We start from the raw sequence: 15,960 nt of genomic DNA, 5'->3' as shown, positions 1-15,960 counted from the left end.
TTCAAATTCCAAAGGTTAAGTACACTTGGGTGGCAAACTGGTGAACAGCCAGGATCTGTCACAAGAACACCCTCTAAATGACAGCTGTGGCAAATTGAAAGCTTGCAGGTCTGCTGCTCTTCACATTTTTTTTTCCTTTCCCAGCCTAAATTGTTGAAAATGGCACTACAGAGACATGAGCTCTGAAAGGTAGTAGACGCTCTGGGAAATCCTATGCCACACAAATCGTTATGGAACCACTGAGATTCCAGGTTCTTCCTTCTTTACTGAATAAAATCATAAAGGAAGAGAGTTGCAGGCAGAATGGAACATGAGAAGGTCATAAGAAAGAGTAGACAGCAAAACAGATTCCTCTTATCACCCGTAAGTCCAAATGTAGCTGGGGTTTTTTGTACTCTCGCACAAATGTTCACCATCTCAGCTATGTGCTGCATAGCACAAGCACAGGTGGTAGCTAAATACAAGACTTCAAGTGAATGCTTTTCATGGCTAGCCACAACTTTCAGGAAATACATTTTTAGTGATTTAGGGTATGCTTACACATACAACGCTGAAAACCATGATAAAGATTTTACACAAGTATATAGTTTTGAGAGAGACAAGCACATCTTACCTTTGTCACCATAACCACTACAAAGTTCTTCTCATCAATTTTGTATTCTTTAAGAGCAGTATCATCATTAAGGATTTTTCCTAGCAAATTAGAGATGGAAGTTAATGACAAATCATTTAACATATACTTGATCTCAGATTTCCAAATGCCTCAAATCTAGCGTCATACAGACAAAATTCACAAGTCAAAAACCATTTTCACATTAAACTTGGGGCAGAGCTCCCAAATAACTTGCCTACTGGATCTTCCATGGCACAAGCTTTCTGAAGCTCATTCCATCAATTGCAGTGGTGCTCAACCTTTTTCCCAGGGCTGCCTGGTTCCTCTGTGGGTCAGATCCAGCCAGTGGCCCAAATCTAGCACCCAGATTGAGTGCGGTGAGGTCTCATGCAGCCACACAGAGGGGGGTAGGGGAAGCTTGGCCCCAATTCAGCCATGTGGAGAAAGAGTGTGGCCCTGCCCCAACCCTGCCACACAGGGGGGTGGGAAGGGCATATGACTCCAGTCTCATTCAGCCACATGGGAAAATGGGGCCCTGGTCCAGCCCCAATCTGTCTGTGTAGAAATAACAGAGACAACGGGTGTGGAAATTTGAAGCAGGGGGCAGGGGTGGTATTAATCAGGGTTCGGCAAATTCTGGCCCATGGGCCAGATTAACCCCGCAGCAGACTCCATTTCCCAGCAGCCCCTGCCTGTGTTGCCGCAGACAGTTTCTATGGAGACCCCAGGAACAGTGGAGCCATGACATCATGTGGCCCACGGTTTCCATGGAGAGCAGTCCCAGCCCTGCTGGCAAAGCATGCAGTTGGACAGGGAGTTACTCCGGGCCCAGGATCTTGTGGTGGTGACAGTGTGGTCCAGACCCGAGGAGGAGCCGTGATCCACGTCTACAAACCCTGCCCTGGAAACCCTGGCCTCACACCCTCATGGTCCTGCCACTGTTGAAGCCTCCATGGAAACTGGCTACAGCAATGCAGGCAGGGGCTGCTGGGAAACGCAGTCTGGCCGCTAGCCAGATCTGCCATTTTGCCCACATTTGCTTAGTATTAACGGTCGCTGCTCCCCCACCACAAAATTTCTTGAGCTGTAGGGAGCCCCATGGACTGGATGCCATGGATCTGTAGGCTACATCTGGCTAGGAATGGAGGTTGAGTACCCTGGTCTATTCTGACAATGTCTGGCATCATACCACTGAGATGCAATTAAGCACACTAGTCTGACATCAAATAGAAGACAGGGTAGATTTGCACTTCATAGCCTAACCAGAGTAGATATACAAATACAGATATACAGATATATAAAACAAGTTTTCATAAGCTGATGCTTACTTCATCATACCAATGCTAAACACTCTCCAGAACTGTCATATCTAATAATAAAATCTTATTGTAGATTAATTCTGGAATGCTAAAAGTTTGTCTAAAGTGCCCAGGGTACCAAAAAAAAATTCAGTACTATCCATGCTTCATATCCCTCTTGCCCTCCTGTTAGCCCTTCAGAGTTAGGAACCCATCTGGAATTTCTGTCATCAGCATAATTGCCCCTATGTCAGGGAAAGTTAGCAAAACTGCAATGTTACCAATTTACATAGAGAAGTCCAAAAAGGTTAGCCTTGCATGGAACTCAGGCTTCAATTCTTCATTTTGATCTTCACAGAAGCACTAAGACAGAGTGCACCACAAAAACGATGCCTCCCTCCCCTTCCCCCCAAAATGTGCCTCCCTTTCTAGTTTGCATTGCAAATTTAAACACCCATCATTGGGCAGTGTGTTGGCATGAAGCAAGAGATAGTGCCAAGTCAGAAATGTACTTGGCTCATTTATACAACAGTTTTAAAACCTGTGTAACTTACAAAATATTTATGTAATCCAACGATCTGTTTTTACAGCAACACTAAAGGTCTTCAAGAAGCAAATGAGACCAGGATAGAGGCAAGTAGGTTTCCAGATAGGTAGTGTGACACTGAGCTTATCTACTACAGAATACTATACACAGATTGCCTGTACTCCTCTTATTCAATGATAAACATTGTGCATGTATGTCCATACGCATGCAAGAGACAGACTTTCAAAACTGACTCCCTTCATGAATGGGATTCAAACTAATGTACCACTGAACTACAGCTGACAGGTGTGGGTAAACATGAATGAAACAGAACAGTCCATCTTTCCGCCTAAGCCTCGCTACGAGACTTAGGCTAGGTATAGACGTTGTACCTATCGCTCTTTAAACAGGTAGAAAGAGCTCTACAGCCCTAAATGAACAGACATTTACGGCTCTTAAAGCACCTTAAAAATAGCAGATCATGCTCTAAGTTAACCCTCGATGGATGAGGTATCAGATTAAAGCACTTTCTGTTAAAGCATTTTATTGAATGTCTGTGCCAGATCCCATTGAGGATTAACTTAGAGTGCAATCACTGACATCCCATGTGGTTTTGCGCAAGGCTGCGCTCTAATCTCCGGTAGCGTTCCTGACAACCTCTGATCGCAGCCCCGCATGCTACCCGGCAGGGGCTGGAAGGGCTCCTGCCCCTGCAGCTGCCCCAGCCCAGAGAAGTACCACTGCCCAGCCATGGGAGCTGCAGGGGAAGGAGTCCAGGGTCTCTCTTCCAGCAGCCACACAGGCTCTGCCATGCCACTCTGTCATGCAGATTTCCCCCAAGCTTTCAGGCATGGGTCTCAGTTGGGGGCCAGGCTGGGTCCACAGGGCAGAGATGCTCCAGGGGGGTAGGGTTGGGGAGATGGTCCTGTTGGCCACTCCCGAGAGGCATGCAGGAGTGCCCCCAGGCTGCTGGTCACAGCCTGTGCAGGTAGGCTCCAAGCCCCCTTTCCCCACTACATTGAATAGCATGTGTGTTTAGTTTTGAACCAACTGAAGTGCTACACTTAAAGCGTTTCTGACTTAGGCTTCTTGAATGTCTGTACCTAGCCTTAAACCCTAAACAGTTTGTTCAAAAATGAACAAACACAGGTAGAGCCAAGATGTAACACCCAACTCCTCAGAGTTGCACTAGTCTATTTAACCATAGAGGATCCACAATTTAATTTGTAAACTAACCAAGGAAATGACTCCTACCATGCATATGAACAAGACCCGCCCTCCACCACATACAATGTAGCTGTCTAATACAAATATGTGTCTACAGATAATCCTCACTTCCTCAATTAATCCTTAATTTAAAACAGTGATATTCAACCAGGTGGAAGCATCTGCATTTGATTCACAAGATAAATGCAGAAATTTCAAATCAGAATCCACAGCAAAAACAAACGAACAAGAGAGAATGAAAACTAAAAACTGGCATTTTCCAAAGAATGTCTCAAGCCTAGAAAGACTGAAAATTACTGAATTAAACAGTGGTGTCAACTTAATCCAGTCCCACAGGCTGCATGAAGGGCATGTGGCCTACCCGTGGGCCAGATGGGGCCCACTGACTGACCCCATGTGCTAGAACCAGCCCACAGGCCTGGTCCAGTGCAGGAGTCCCAGGAAGCACATGCCCTGGACCAGCTGTGTGTTGCCTGCAGAGTGCATGCCATCTCCTACTTTGTGAGCCAGATGCAGAACAGACTGGCCCTGGCCCTGCATGGCACATGGTACCCATGACAGTGTAGCTCTGCCCACTAGGTCTGGCACATAAGGCTTGTCTATCGGCCCAGATCCAGAGCACCAAGCCAGTCTGGCACAGGCGTCACATGCAATGCAGACCCTAGACAGCCCCGCACCATGTGTAGCCTGCTCCAGACAGGCTCCATGTGCCACATGCAGCACACAGTTCTGAGGCAAGTGCATGCTGCAGGTGGCATACCAGTCAGAGACCTACAAGCAGGACTGGGTGGGATGACAGGGATCCACAAATTGAATATGTGACACCTCCAATTTAAAGCGAACAGCACATTTTACCAGAATGTGATTCTCTTAAAGGCAGAGAATCAGAAAGCCAAAGCCAGAACTCACTGTAAACAAAATATAAAATCTGCTTGAGAACAATTCCAACAGGCTTCTGCAATGCTTTCCTAAAATATTAGGAAAAAGATGCATTATTTTTTTTAAACAGAAACAGTATACACTAAGTCTATGGAAGTATGAGTCATGACTGCTTAGTCTAGACTTCTAGTCCAACTCTTGTTTCCTATTCCCCACCCCTGCCACTTCAGGTTAGATTGAGTGCACACTAATGCTTTAAGTAGAAGCAAGAAAGAAGATATGTAAAGTTGAGTTAAATTCTTCTTCCCTTATGCCATAATTTTTATTTTAAACAGAGGGTCTGAGATTTCATACAAATTAAAAGTACATCCATGAAACGCTTAAAAACTGAATGCTGATTTCCAAGTTCAATCTGAGTTTTCTGTGGGGTTTTGAAATTAAGCATGCGTGTTTTTTCGTCCTTGTCGTATTGGCAGGCACCAACCATAACCCCATTTTAAAAGGAGCTTTTTCTTGTGAAGGTATCTTCAGTCTCTTAAAACTACAGGAAAGACGCAACTTAAGGAGTAGCAGAATTAAGGAATGGTAGGAGAGATAAAAAGAGCTGCTTTCAAACAGGAGAAGCCTTTTTAGGGGGGAAAAAGAAACAACCTTGTCAGGCTAATTTTGGCTAAACTCAAACATGAAGCAGTGGATTCATGTATTAAGGCCAAAAGAGACCAATTAGGCAGGTGTTCAGATTGGATTGTTGAATTCCAAGTCATTCCTGTACCAAGAATATAATTAAAGCCCCAATATTTAAGTGGCCACAGGCAGCTTTTCATTGATACATACTTTATGTTTCTACCTGACTCTGTAACGTATCAGAGCTTAAAGGTGTTACAGGTCCTTTTGTTTAACAGGCTGTTCTGCCACTGACTGAAGACTAAATAATGTATCAGACCAGCTTACTTTTAATACTCTAGTACAGTTAAAAGGAAAGAGACACTATAAGAATATAGGGCAAATGGAATAAAGGACAGGAGTCAACAACCACTACAACAAAAAGCATGATTTGATCCGTCTAATAAGGCATTATGACAACAAACAGAAGAACAAGTCCCACTTCAACTTGATATGTGCTAGCCAGGTATGGGTCTCATGGCAGATCAGTGAGGAATAAAACAAAGTAACTTTTTTCTTTTTTTTTTTCCAAGATTGCAACTTGGAAAAATACTACTGAGAGCTGATCCTCTGATATTACAATAGCCTGTTTAGTTTTTTGTTCAAATCACAGAAGTATCAAAGCTTCAACACTTGGAGTAAGATAATATTGAAATAATTGATAAAACAGTTATTTTCTGTTCTACATACATTATCTATTTGAGACGTATTACCTGCATAAATTAGTTTTTGACCAGCCACTGGAAAAGCATCTTTCCCCTTCTCCAATTCAATTTTCTCTTTCAGCGCCTTCACCTAGAACATACAAACGGTCCTTGTTAAAGGAAAATAACTTCATACTCCAAACAGCATGTTAACTACAGCAAACAGAAACTGAAAGAATTTCAATCACGTTTTGAGCATGATGTCACGTATGTCAGACTGCCAAAGAGCTTTCCTCCCAGCCTCCTCCTGAAGCAATAGTACAACAAACTTTTTCTGCTTAATCAAAATATAATCCAATGTCACATTACATTTACTCCCCAAACCTGCATTAAATAGAGGAATTGGATTTAGACAAAAACAAAGATACATTTTAAAGAAGAAAACAGACTTAGTGACCTATTTGCCTAGATCAGTGGTGCCCAATCTTTCCGCCCCACAGAATGGATGGGTGGTGCCAAGCCCATCCATGGGCTGGATTTTGCCAGTGGGCTGGATCCAGCATGCCAGATGGGTACAGTGGGGGCCCAGCTAGACCCCATCTAGCAATAGAGGGTGGCCCAGCAATTTAGCGATGTGGCAACAGGCCAGGGCAGGCCCTGCCCAATTGGCCTGCATGGACTTGACAATTTGGCAGTGGGGGAGCTGCCAAAGTTTTCAACCCATGGAAAGCCCGGTGGGCCAGATGCCATGGCTCCGCAGGCCAGATCTGGCCTACAAGCTGGGGGCTGAACAGCCCTGGCCTACAGCATTTGCTTTAAATACTACGTAAAACAGGCTGTGAGTGAAGAAGGGTAGAAAAATCATAGAAAATTAGGGCTGGAAGAGACCTCAGGAAGTCATGTAGTCCAACTCTCTGCTCAAAGCAGGACCATCCCCAACTAGATCATTCCAGCCAGGGCTTAATCAAGCCAGGCCTTAAAAACCTCCAAGGATGGAGATTTCACCACCTCTTTGCATAACCTGTTCCAGTGCTTCACCACTCTCCAATGCTTTTCAACAGAACAAATCTTACCATCTACAAATCTGTGTGCCATCTTATATGCACTCTAACTTAATCATTAAAGCCACTAGAACAGCATTTCTCAACCTGTAGGTCACAACCCAAAAGTGTCACAAAAATATATGAAAGGGTTGTGAACGAACTGAAAAATGGATCAATAAACTTTAAAAATGGATTCACCTTTAAAGGAGAAAAACATTGGAAACCGTGGCTTTTTCCTTGCAGGCTGGCAGCATTCTAGCCTGCAAGCGGCTGTCTGGGGTCCCCTGGGCTGCACACAGATCCACCCGCTGCCCCACACACTGGGGGGCAGGGACCAACAGGTTGGAAGCAAGGGGTACAGGGTCAAGACTGGCCATAGATGTTTACAAAGGGGTCCTGATATAAAAAAGGTTGAGAACCACTGCTCTAGAAGACCTGCTAAACTATCATATAGTTGGAGATGGTCCTGCTTTGAGCAAGGGGTTGGATTAGATCGGGGTGGGCAAAATGCAGCCTGGGGACTGGATGTGGCCTGCCAGGCCATTCTATCCAGCCCGCAGGGCCCCTAAAAAATTCAGAAAATTAGTATTAATCTGCCCTGGGCTGCCTGTCATGTGGCCCTCAATGGCTTGCCAAAACTCAGTAAGCAGCCCTCTGCCCAAAATAATTGCCCATCCCTGGATTAGATGACCTCATGAGGTCCCTTCCAACCCTAATTTTCCATGATTCTATGATCATAATTTCACCAACAAAACATAAGTCAGCCACCGCAGATGCTAGAGTAGTCTGGCCGTAGGCTGCTGCAGCAGGGGGGAGGGGTGCGCACTCAGATACCCTGCACAAGAGTGGTGCAACAGGCAGCTATGGGGCATGGTGCCAGGTGTGTCCCACAGCTAAAATTCTGGTTAATTAAGTATTCTTGTTAGTTAAATGCCAAGTAAGAGATTTTACTGTACTTATATCAAAACTGATTGAGTGTATGCAGTAACATTTCAAATTAGTTCTACTTCCTGTGAGTTGACAAGAACTGAGAAATCTTTCAAATAAATATAAGCAAACTGAAAATCATCCACCCATTCATCCACAAACCAACTCAACTTCTAAGGAAGGGGTGAAATTCAGCCTGCAGAATTATTCCTTCCACCCTGTCAGCAGTTCAGAAGTGGCCACTGACATGGCCAGGGACAGCTTCAGTGCTGCTGCACATCCATGGACACAGCTGCTGCCCAGCCCTGTTCAGTGCTGCTAGACACCTACAGATGCAAACTGCTGCCCAGCCCTGGGCCTACCATAGTTGTTACTGGCCCTGCAGATCTGGCCCCAAAGGAGTCCCTGCAACTCAGATCCTGCCCAGGGTTGAGTCCCAACACCCTTACTATAGAATATTTCCTTGACTGTCTTTAGCACAGCCCAAACTTGTACACATTCAGTTACAGAGTGCTCTTGCTCTACAGACGAAACCAAAAGACTAAGCCTACTAAGCAGGGGAAACCACTTATAACCAGATAACCATGGTAGAAGGACTACTATGTGCTGTGTGTACTAGTATTTTTTAATGTTTAAAAGCAACTTGCTATTCGAGCTAGTTAAATGATGGAATTATGCTCCAACATTTACTAGTCTGACTAGTTATGTGTGTTGATTACTACAAAAAAAGACAACTCATTTCAATTACCAGTTGTGAATCTGTCATTTATTGCCATGCAGTACTTTTTAATCAGGGCTAACTTGTCTACACAGGCAAAGTAGACAGTCTATCTCTCCTTCCCACCATGCACACAGCCTAGCTCCCCCTCCATTGCACACAATGCACAGACAAAGCAAGCTGGCTGCCCCGCAACTCCCCCCCCTTTACCCCCTCCCCATCACCTCCAATGCCCACTGCCTACATATGGTAGGGGGAGCTGAGCCATCTGCCCCACCTTCCCACAAAGCCCAGATCCACACTGTTCCCTGCTGCACTCAGCAAACTTCCAGGCAGGGCAGCATGGTCCCTCCCCACCAGCTATTGTGCATAAAGCACAGCCCCAACCCTGGAGACATTTGGGTTCACCATGACATACTGCCCTGCCCTCAGGGGCAGGGAGTAATCACTGGAGAGGGAGGGGGAGTCTGTAGACACTGGCTGCTGCAGCAGGCAGTGGTGGCTGCAAAGGAACAGGTGGGCCACATGCAACCTAATCCAGCATGTCAGACAGTCCTCCTGGCTTCATTTCACTCTTCTGTCAGTTTTTCTCTACTCTTCAATGTCCCTTTCCTCTTCTTCATCTCACTTTACACTTGATACTTTTAAATTATGCTTCCTTTATTCACCTCTACATGGAGGCTGGAAATTTTACCAGGCACTCAAGTTCGAGCCTATGGTCTGTTGCATACCCAAGACAACAAGCCTTCCTTTTATTCTTGCAGCTGGCAAGGGAAGCTTTTGAGCATTCCCACAGGGCATGCTGCCTGTCAGAAGCTTTCATACTCAGCCTAAGGGACGTAAAAACTTTTTTTTAAAGTATCCATTTAACCTACTCTAATTACATTGGTTAAATAGTTAGCCAATAACACAGCAGCTCAGAAGTGGCTGCTGCTCAGAGCCACTCCCAAGACCCTTTGATGGGGAGGGGGGCAGGTAAGGAGGTGGTGGTGGCAAGCCCAGCTGGACAATGCAGCTCACCAGAAGCCCAGGGAGGGAACACCTGTGAACAAGCAGCTAACTGCTTAACTGACAAGTCACTGGGCTACCCACTGTTTTCTTCTTTAACCTCATAGGCAAGAGATATACTAGTCCCTCCCTTGCCCCTAGTCCCCCCCTCCCACCTTCTGCATATCCAGCAGCCTTCCAGTTTCTTCTGGGGCACCACCTAGCTTCCTTTCCCCCCTACTTTCCTGCCCAACTGTGCACAACCCTGCACTAAACAATAACTAGTAAACTAACAAGGTATCACTAGGCTTATCAGTTAATCAATTAATCCATTTACCCTTTCACATCCCTAAATCAACCTGAATACAGGATTGATTTTTGTGGGTGTTACAACACAGAGTTCCTTACTTGCTGTTAATTTTTTCCTATGCTACAATTTACTGTCAAACTGTATCATCCATATATGTTTAAAGACAAGGGATAAGCTGATGCTGTTTATGTTTATATTTGATTTTATCATCTGAACAGCTATAACTGCTTAAATGAAAACCACCCAAGGGTTGAAGGTCATGCACCCTGCCCTTACAGGCATGTTAACAAACGTTAACAGAAAAGTTTGATCCACCATCACTACCACCACCACCCTCAACTCATACTGCTCTGAATGTGTCCTTTTACTCACATTTTATTACCCATTTTGGATCTTTGCTCTAGATTGGGGTGCTCAATCCCTGGACCACGGGCCAAACCTGACCCAGGGGGCCATGGCATCCAGGCCACAAGACTCTCCATGGGTCAAGAAATTTGGTAGTGGGGGACCCTGCCACCCCCCCCACATGCACACACTTCCAAATTCCCAAGCCCCTTGCGCCCATGCCAAATCTGGCTCTGCCATGCCCACCCTGCACACTGAATCCAGCTGACAGACAGACCAGACTTCTCCCATCCAGCTCACAGGGCAAAAAAAGTTAGGCACCACTGCTGTAGACCATGCGTTTTCAAACTGTGTGGGTTCCCCAATGGGTCATCAGGGCTTCCACAAAAAGACTCGAGGGTAATGGCAGAGCAGTCTGGGAGGCAGTGTACCACCACCCTAGCTAGGTCAGGTCACCTGGCTCCACATCAGCTCAGAGGATAGGGGTAGGGCTTTCATGACAGGAGAAGTGATACTGTACTGTATGACTTTAGGAAGTTTGAAAACCACTACTGTAGACCATACTCTTCCTTTGCCAGACTAAACCTATATGCTAAGTATTCTCACTAACAGGAGACAGGTGATGTTTTAGCTAATAAACAGTCCCATGAACTTTGAAAGAGTCCAAGGATACTGGATTAAAAACAATTCCCTTAAATAAATATATACTTCCCCCTAGTTCAATGTATAATATAGAAATATATAACATACAGGCAATGTTCAGTCTTCCATACCAGAGATGCAACACACTCATTAATTTGAAAAAGCCAAAAAATGCCAAAATGAGAGGCACATATGGTTTACACCAGGAAACTTGAAAGTAAATTGAAAAAGCTACTAGATATAATATATTACAATTTTCCAGGGTGTCATTATTCTCACTTTCAGATGTATGAAACTTGTCCATATATCAGGGTGGATAAAAACGATTTAATTTTTTTTTTTAATTTAGATCAGATGTTTTTATTTAATCATAGTTTTATTCTTTAAGATGCTTTTATAAAAAGTAAACCTATATCAAGATAATTTCAATTTAAGATCTGTTAAAGCTGAAAGATATCATTATGGAACAGGGAGTGTAACTTCTAACTTCTAATTCAAGACAATATATTCATGTAACTTTTTTAGAAAAACTTTATAAATAGGTTACAACAAGCCATGGACTATTAGGGACCCAATCTGATGGGGTTCCCAGAGGCTCCTCTACAGATTAGTAAAAAAAATTAAAGAAAACCACTCAACCCATTGGGACTCAGTGCTCAATCTAGATGATCCCATTAAGTATCTCTGTGATGCTCAGTTTTAGTTTTCAAACTGTAGATTTGTGTCTTCAGAGATAACATCCTTGTTAACAGCAGTATATGGAGATGAGAGAAAACAGACCTGATTACCTACCCATCAGCCCTATTGCCCCTCCGCAAGTCTGTGTACATAGATAAGCCCTTACCATTTTCTCAAAGTCCAAAGTTTCAAGTAGTTAAATGAATAATCAAACAACAAGAATGCACTTTGGGCATATCTACATGTGCTTTTAAGCACACCAAAATTTAATGCACATTTGCCTAATGCTCATTAAGGCAATTTAGGCGTATGTCTATATGCACACACGCTAAGGTGCATTAACACTGTGTCAATTTGGGACTGAAGTCAGTCCCAAGACAGTCGACATATACAGCATTAATGCAGCTTAGCACATCTAGATGTGCATTAAGGTGCTTTAGCTATTTGTGCCTAAATTTGACATCCTGCTTTAGCAGGATATCAAATTTAAGCACGAATAGCCTAAATTGGCCATTTTTAAGGCACATTAATGGCATGCACGTGTATACCTGTGCCTTAATACACCTTAAAAATGGCTAATATACCTTAAATTGGCACATGTAGATGTGCCCCTTTTGTAGAAAACAATGATTAAATTGAGGCTTCCTGACAAGTAATTTAAATTGATTTGATTTAAATAAAAACCACCTTGTCATAAATAGTTTAAAACACAAAATAAAATAATTAGTAAAGTATTGCAGACATTGTGAGCAAAGCTCTGCCTTCAGTTTTGCATCTAACAGGGTGATTGTCCACATCTACATCAAAGTCCAATTTCGTTATAAATCCAGGGAAATTGTAAAGACCAGCTGAATTTGTTGCCATTTTCACAAGAACTCAAAACAGCATTTTCTAAATAAAACATGTGGCTATACTTGAATGAAAAAAAGCATCTGGATGATTGAGGATCCCAAACACACTTTGGAAACACTAATTTAACCAGTCATTTCTAACCAATGAAAATATAAAAGTTCAGCTATTGTCACGTCTTCGCTCTTAGAGACTGAATTTATCAAAGTGAATGCTACTACATATGTCAGTATAGTTTCACTACTAGAAATAGTGAAGAGGGTTCAAGACGCATTACTGCTATTTCCCTCATCTATAAATTCCTCTGGCCTGCTGGCCTATCTAGCTATGGAAACCAAACTATTTTCCCTTGCACAGAGAACATTAATAAATGTAAACTTGTGTCATATTCTATAAATGTCTTAAATCACTTAGGAACTGATTTCACAGCAAGCCCCTCGATAAACAAATTACTAATCAGTGTTTCACCAAGACCTGCAGCATAAACCTTTGCATACATGAAGATAGACTACGTTATGATGACAAAGTTAAAATCCAGTTTTTCAGTTCACAAGGGTCCACTGTACCCAGAAGCTGACTAGTGATTTTGGAAACTGGTGCAAGGCAGGCAAAGGGAAAGAAGAATACCTATTTTAGGCCATTTTACTCAAAACTGCACGTTTAGGGCACCTATATACATGCACTGAGGCGGCTCTGACATGCTGGAATTACAATGCCTCAAGAGCAGACTACATTAATGGAGTCCACTGGAGCGTAGTAATTACTGTGCTCCAACAGACTCCAGCATCACATGCATCATAGTTTCATAGTTATAAGGAGCTGGAAGGGACCTTACAGATCATCAGGTCCAGCCCCCCTGCATTGGGCAGGAAAGACTACTGGGATTGGATGACTCCACCAAGATGGGCGTCAAGACATCAGTGTTCCTAAGATGAAAAATGGTGGCAGGAGCGCTTTAAATAAACTTGTTCGATGAGCTTCAATTAAAGTGCCCCTGCTGCCATTTTTCAGCACAAGGATGCTGATACATGTGATGCTTTTGGCGCTTTAATTAAAACAGCTCTCAGAGGATTAATGGTTGTTTGTGAATACAAAGGATTCAGTGGCCCAAGAGGTCCCCTTAAATCTTGTATGCTTAAACCAAACCTTCACCCACTGAGTAAGCATCCTGAATAATGTGCTTCTACAAAGTAAAGTTTGATCTCACTCAACCTAGCAGCAATATGTGGCCACTAAGTAGTCAGAAAGCCTCTCATATCACTGAAGAGAGGAAATATCTGTGGCATGTAAGCATCCTGGAAACCTCAAACCCACAGTTAGGGTAAGAGATAAGGCTGAATGAAAGAACTTATGCAAGTGTACCTCGGAGCAGACAGCGCGGCAGTGCATCCCGCCCTGAGGTGCCCGTGTAGTCGCCGCCAGCACGGAGCTGATGCCAGAGCTGTGGAGCCTGGAACAGCTGTTAGCAGCCTGCCCGCTTGCTGCCACTGCCCAGAGCCCAAGCTGGTTACAAACAGCTGCACCGGGCTCCAGAACCCTGCTATCACCACTATGCCAGGAGTGGGGGAGAGACTGGGGCTGTGCTGCACCTCAGGCCCCTCCCCCCCACCTGCTCCGACACACAGGTGCACGCACCAATGCAGAGCTGATGCCAGACCCCAGCACAGCTGTTTGGAGCCTCCTGGCTGCAGCCCACCCTGGCTCTGGGTAGCTGCTGCCAGCCACAGAGCCCAGGCTGCTGCCAGCAAGCAGCTGGGATGTTATAAGCCCTGCTGGGAGCAGCCTGGGCTCCATCGCTGGCAGCAGTGACCCAGACCCGGGGCTGGCCGTGGCAGCCAAGCAACGCAGCCTCGCGTGCCATGCTCGACAATAGTGCCGGGGGTTGCCAACCTCTGGAGTAAACCAAGAGTACTAATTTCATCCCTCAGCACCCTGCCCTACATCTCCCACACAGATGCTCATTTACTGATGTTACGTTCATATAAAAAAATCCCACTTTGATAAAACTGCATTCATATAAAAAAATCCCACTGTGATAAAACTGCTATTAATGCAAATCAACACTGTTCAAAATCAAGACATGCTGGATTTAAGGCTCCTAAACCAACACTATAGTAACGGCCATGTATGCAAATATATTTTTTTTAATTTAACACGAATATACAGGTAGTGCCACATAACCAAGATGGTAACAAACCTTCTCTCTAAATTCCTTAGTTTCCACAGAAACACAGGATATAAGATTGGAACGGACCTCCTGGATAAACTAACCTAATCCCCTGTTACAGCAGCTAACCACAGCTTACAATTCCTTTTAAAAACCTAAACTCCATCTTAAAATGAGTTAAATTCTTGCTCCCAACACTACTGCTTCTGATCATTAGAAACTTGCTTCAGATTTCCTGTGTAAATTTATTCATGGTCAATTTATAGCCATTTGTTCTTGTGCTAACTTTGTCATCCAGTTTAAACAGCTCTTTCCCCTCCCTGATGTATTTATAGAAAGCAAACCCCTCTAAAGCTTCATTTTGCTAGGTTAAACAAGCCAAGTTCCTTCAGCCTCCCCAAGCCCCTGATCAGAGTAGTCCTTCTTTGTACCTCTTCCAGTTAGCTCAAACATGGTTAATTAGAACAGTATTCCAGATAAGATTTCACCATTGTCTTGTGCAACAGAATTAGTGATTCCTTGTTTCTACCAGGAATATCATATCATCCAGTATATCCTTCAATGGTACTGGACTTTTTCACAGCTACATTATTTTCATATAGCTCAGGTACCCTGGGTGCTTGCAGATGTTAAAAAAACATGCTTCGCCAGAAGCAGCAGCATGTTACTTTTTGACCCAGCTCTACATCTGTACAGATCGGGCACTTCAGTTGGAATCTCTGGCGCTTTTGGCTAAAGTTGATTCAATCAGCTATTAGATAAATGTGTCAAAAATGCCCCATTAAAGTGTCCAATCTATCCAGACATCAGGCAAGCCAGGTCCAACTAACACACTGCCTCTTTTGGGCATGAGCTGGCCTTGGCATGGGAGCACGCAGAATTTAAAGGTAAGAGCCAATTTGTTTGTTTTTTCTAACAAGCTCTTGTGATCAACCAGTACCAAGTCAGCCTCTCCCAGTACTTTCTACTGATAAGCTTAGAGCAAGAATGTGTGTTATTAGTCCCCAAGTGCATGACTTCACCTGCATTTTTGTAACATCTCATTCTACTTCTATCTGTTCACTCCTCAAGGTTATCTAACTCTTCCTATATAAAACTGTGGCTCTCCTCTGCATTGGAAATGCCTTCCAACTTTGGGTCGCAGACTTTCATAACACAATGCTAGTTTTTGTGCCAAGGTCATTAATGAAAATATTGGTTAAGGCAAATCCCCAGAGCAATTCTTGAAGACCTTCACAAGTATTCTACATTAGAGGTGCACCAATATAATCATTTTTTGATAAAAAGAAAATTAATATTACTGGCAACTGGCTATTTTTGGGCAGTGTAGCTGATGATGTCACCGATAAATGCCATGTGCAGGAATGCAGCCCAGAAGCTTGGAGTGCAGCAATGGGCCGGCAGATGGAAGGGGTATGAGGGAGGGGGCAGATTAAGGCCCCCC

The 15,960-nt window shown here is 43.9% G+C and overlaps 1 protein-coding gene across 2 annotated transcripts in view; it reads right to left on the bottom strand.

Annotated features, from left to right (window-relative positions):
* The window catches only part of RAD23B (RAD23 homolog B, nucleotide excision repair protein), a 51,852-nt gene that overhangs the window by 23,387 nt on the left and 12,505 nt on the right, over positions 1-15,960 (bottom strand). For both annotated transcript variants that reach the window (XM_019555035.1, XM_019555036.1), the window contains exons 2-3: positions 5,920-6,001; positions 614-693 (exon numbers count right to left, since the gene is read on the bottom strand). In XM_019555035.1, the coding sequence (XP_019410580.1) occupies positions 614-693; positions 5,920-6,001 (162 nt within the window). The remainder of the gene's footprint in view (positions 1-613; positions 694-5,919; positions 6,002-15,960) is intronic.

This window comes from Crocodylus porosus, unplaced genomic scaffold (assembly GCF_001723895.1).
Source record: "Crocodylus porosus isolate Cpor-Errol unplaced genomic scaffold, CroPor_comp1, whole genome shotgun sequence".
In the NCBI taxonomy this organism is placed as follows: Eukaryota; Metazoa; Chordata; order Crocodylia; family Crocodylidae; genus Crocodylus; species Crocodylus porosus.
The sequence above is the reverse complement of the archived record's forward strand: the minus strand, read 5'-3'. Positions and strand labels throughout refer to the sequence as shown.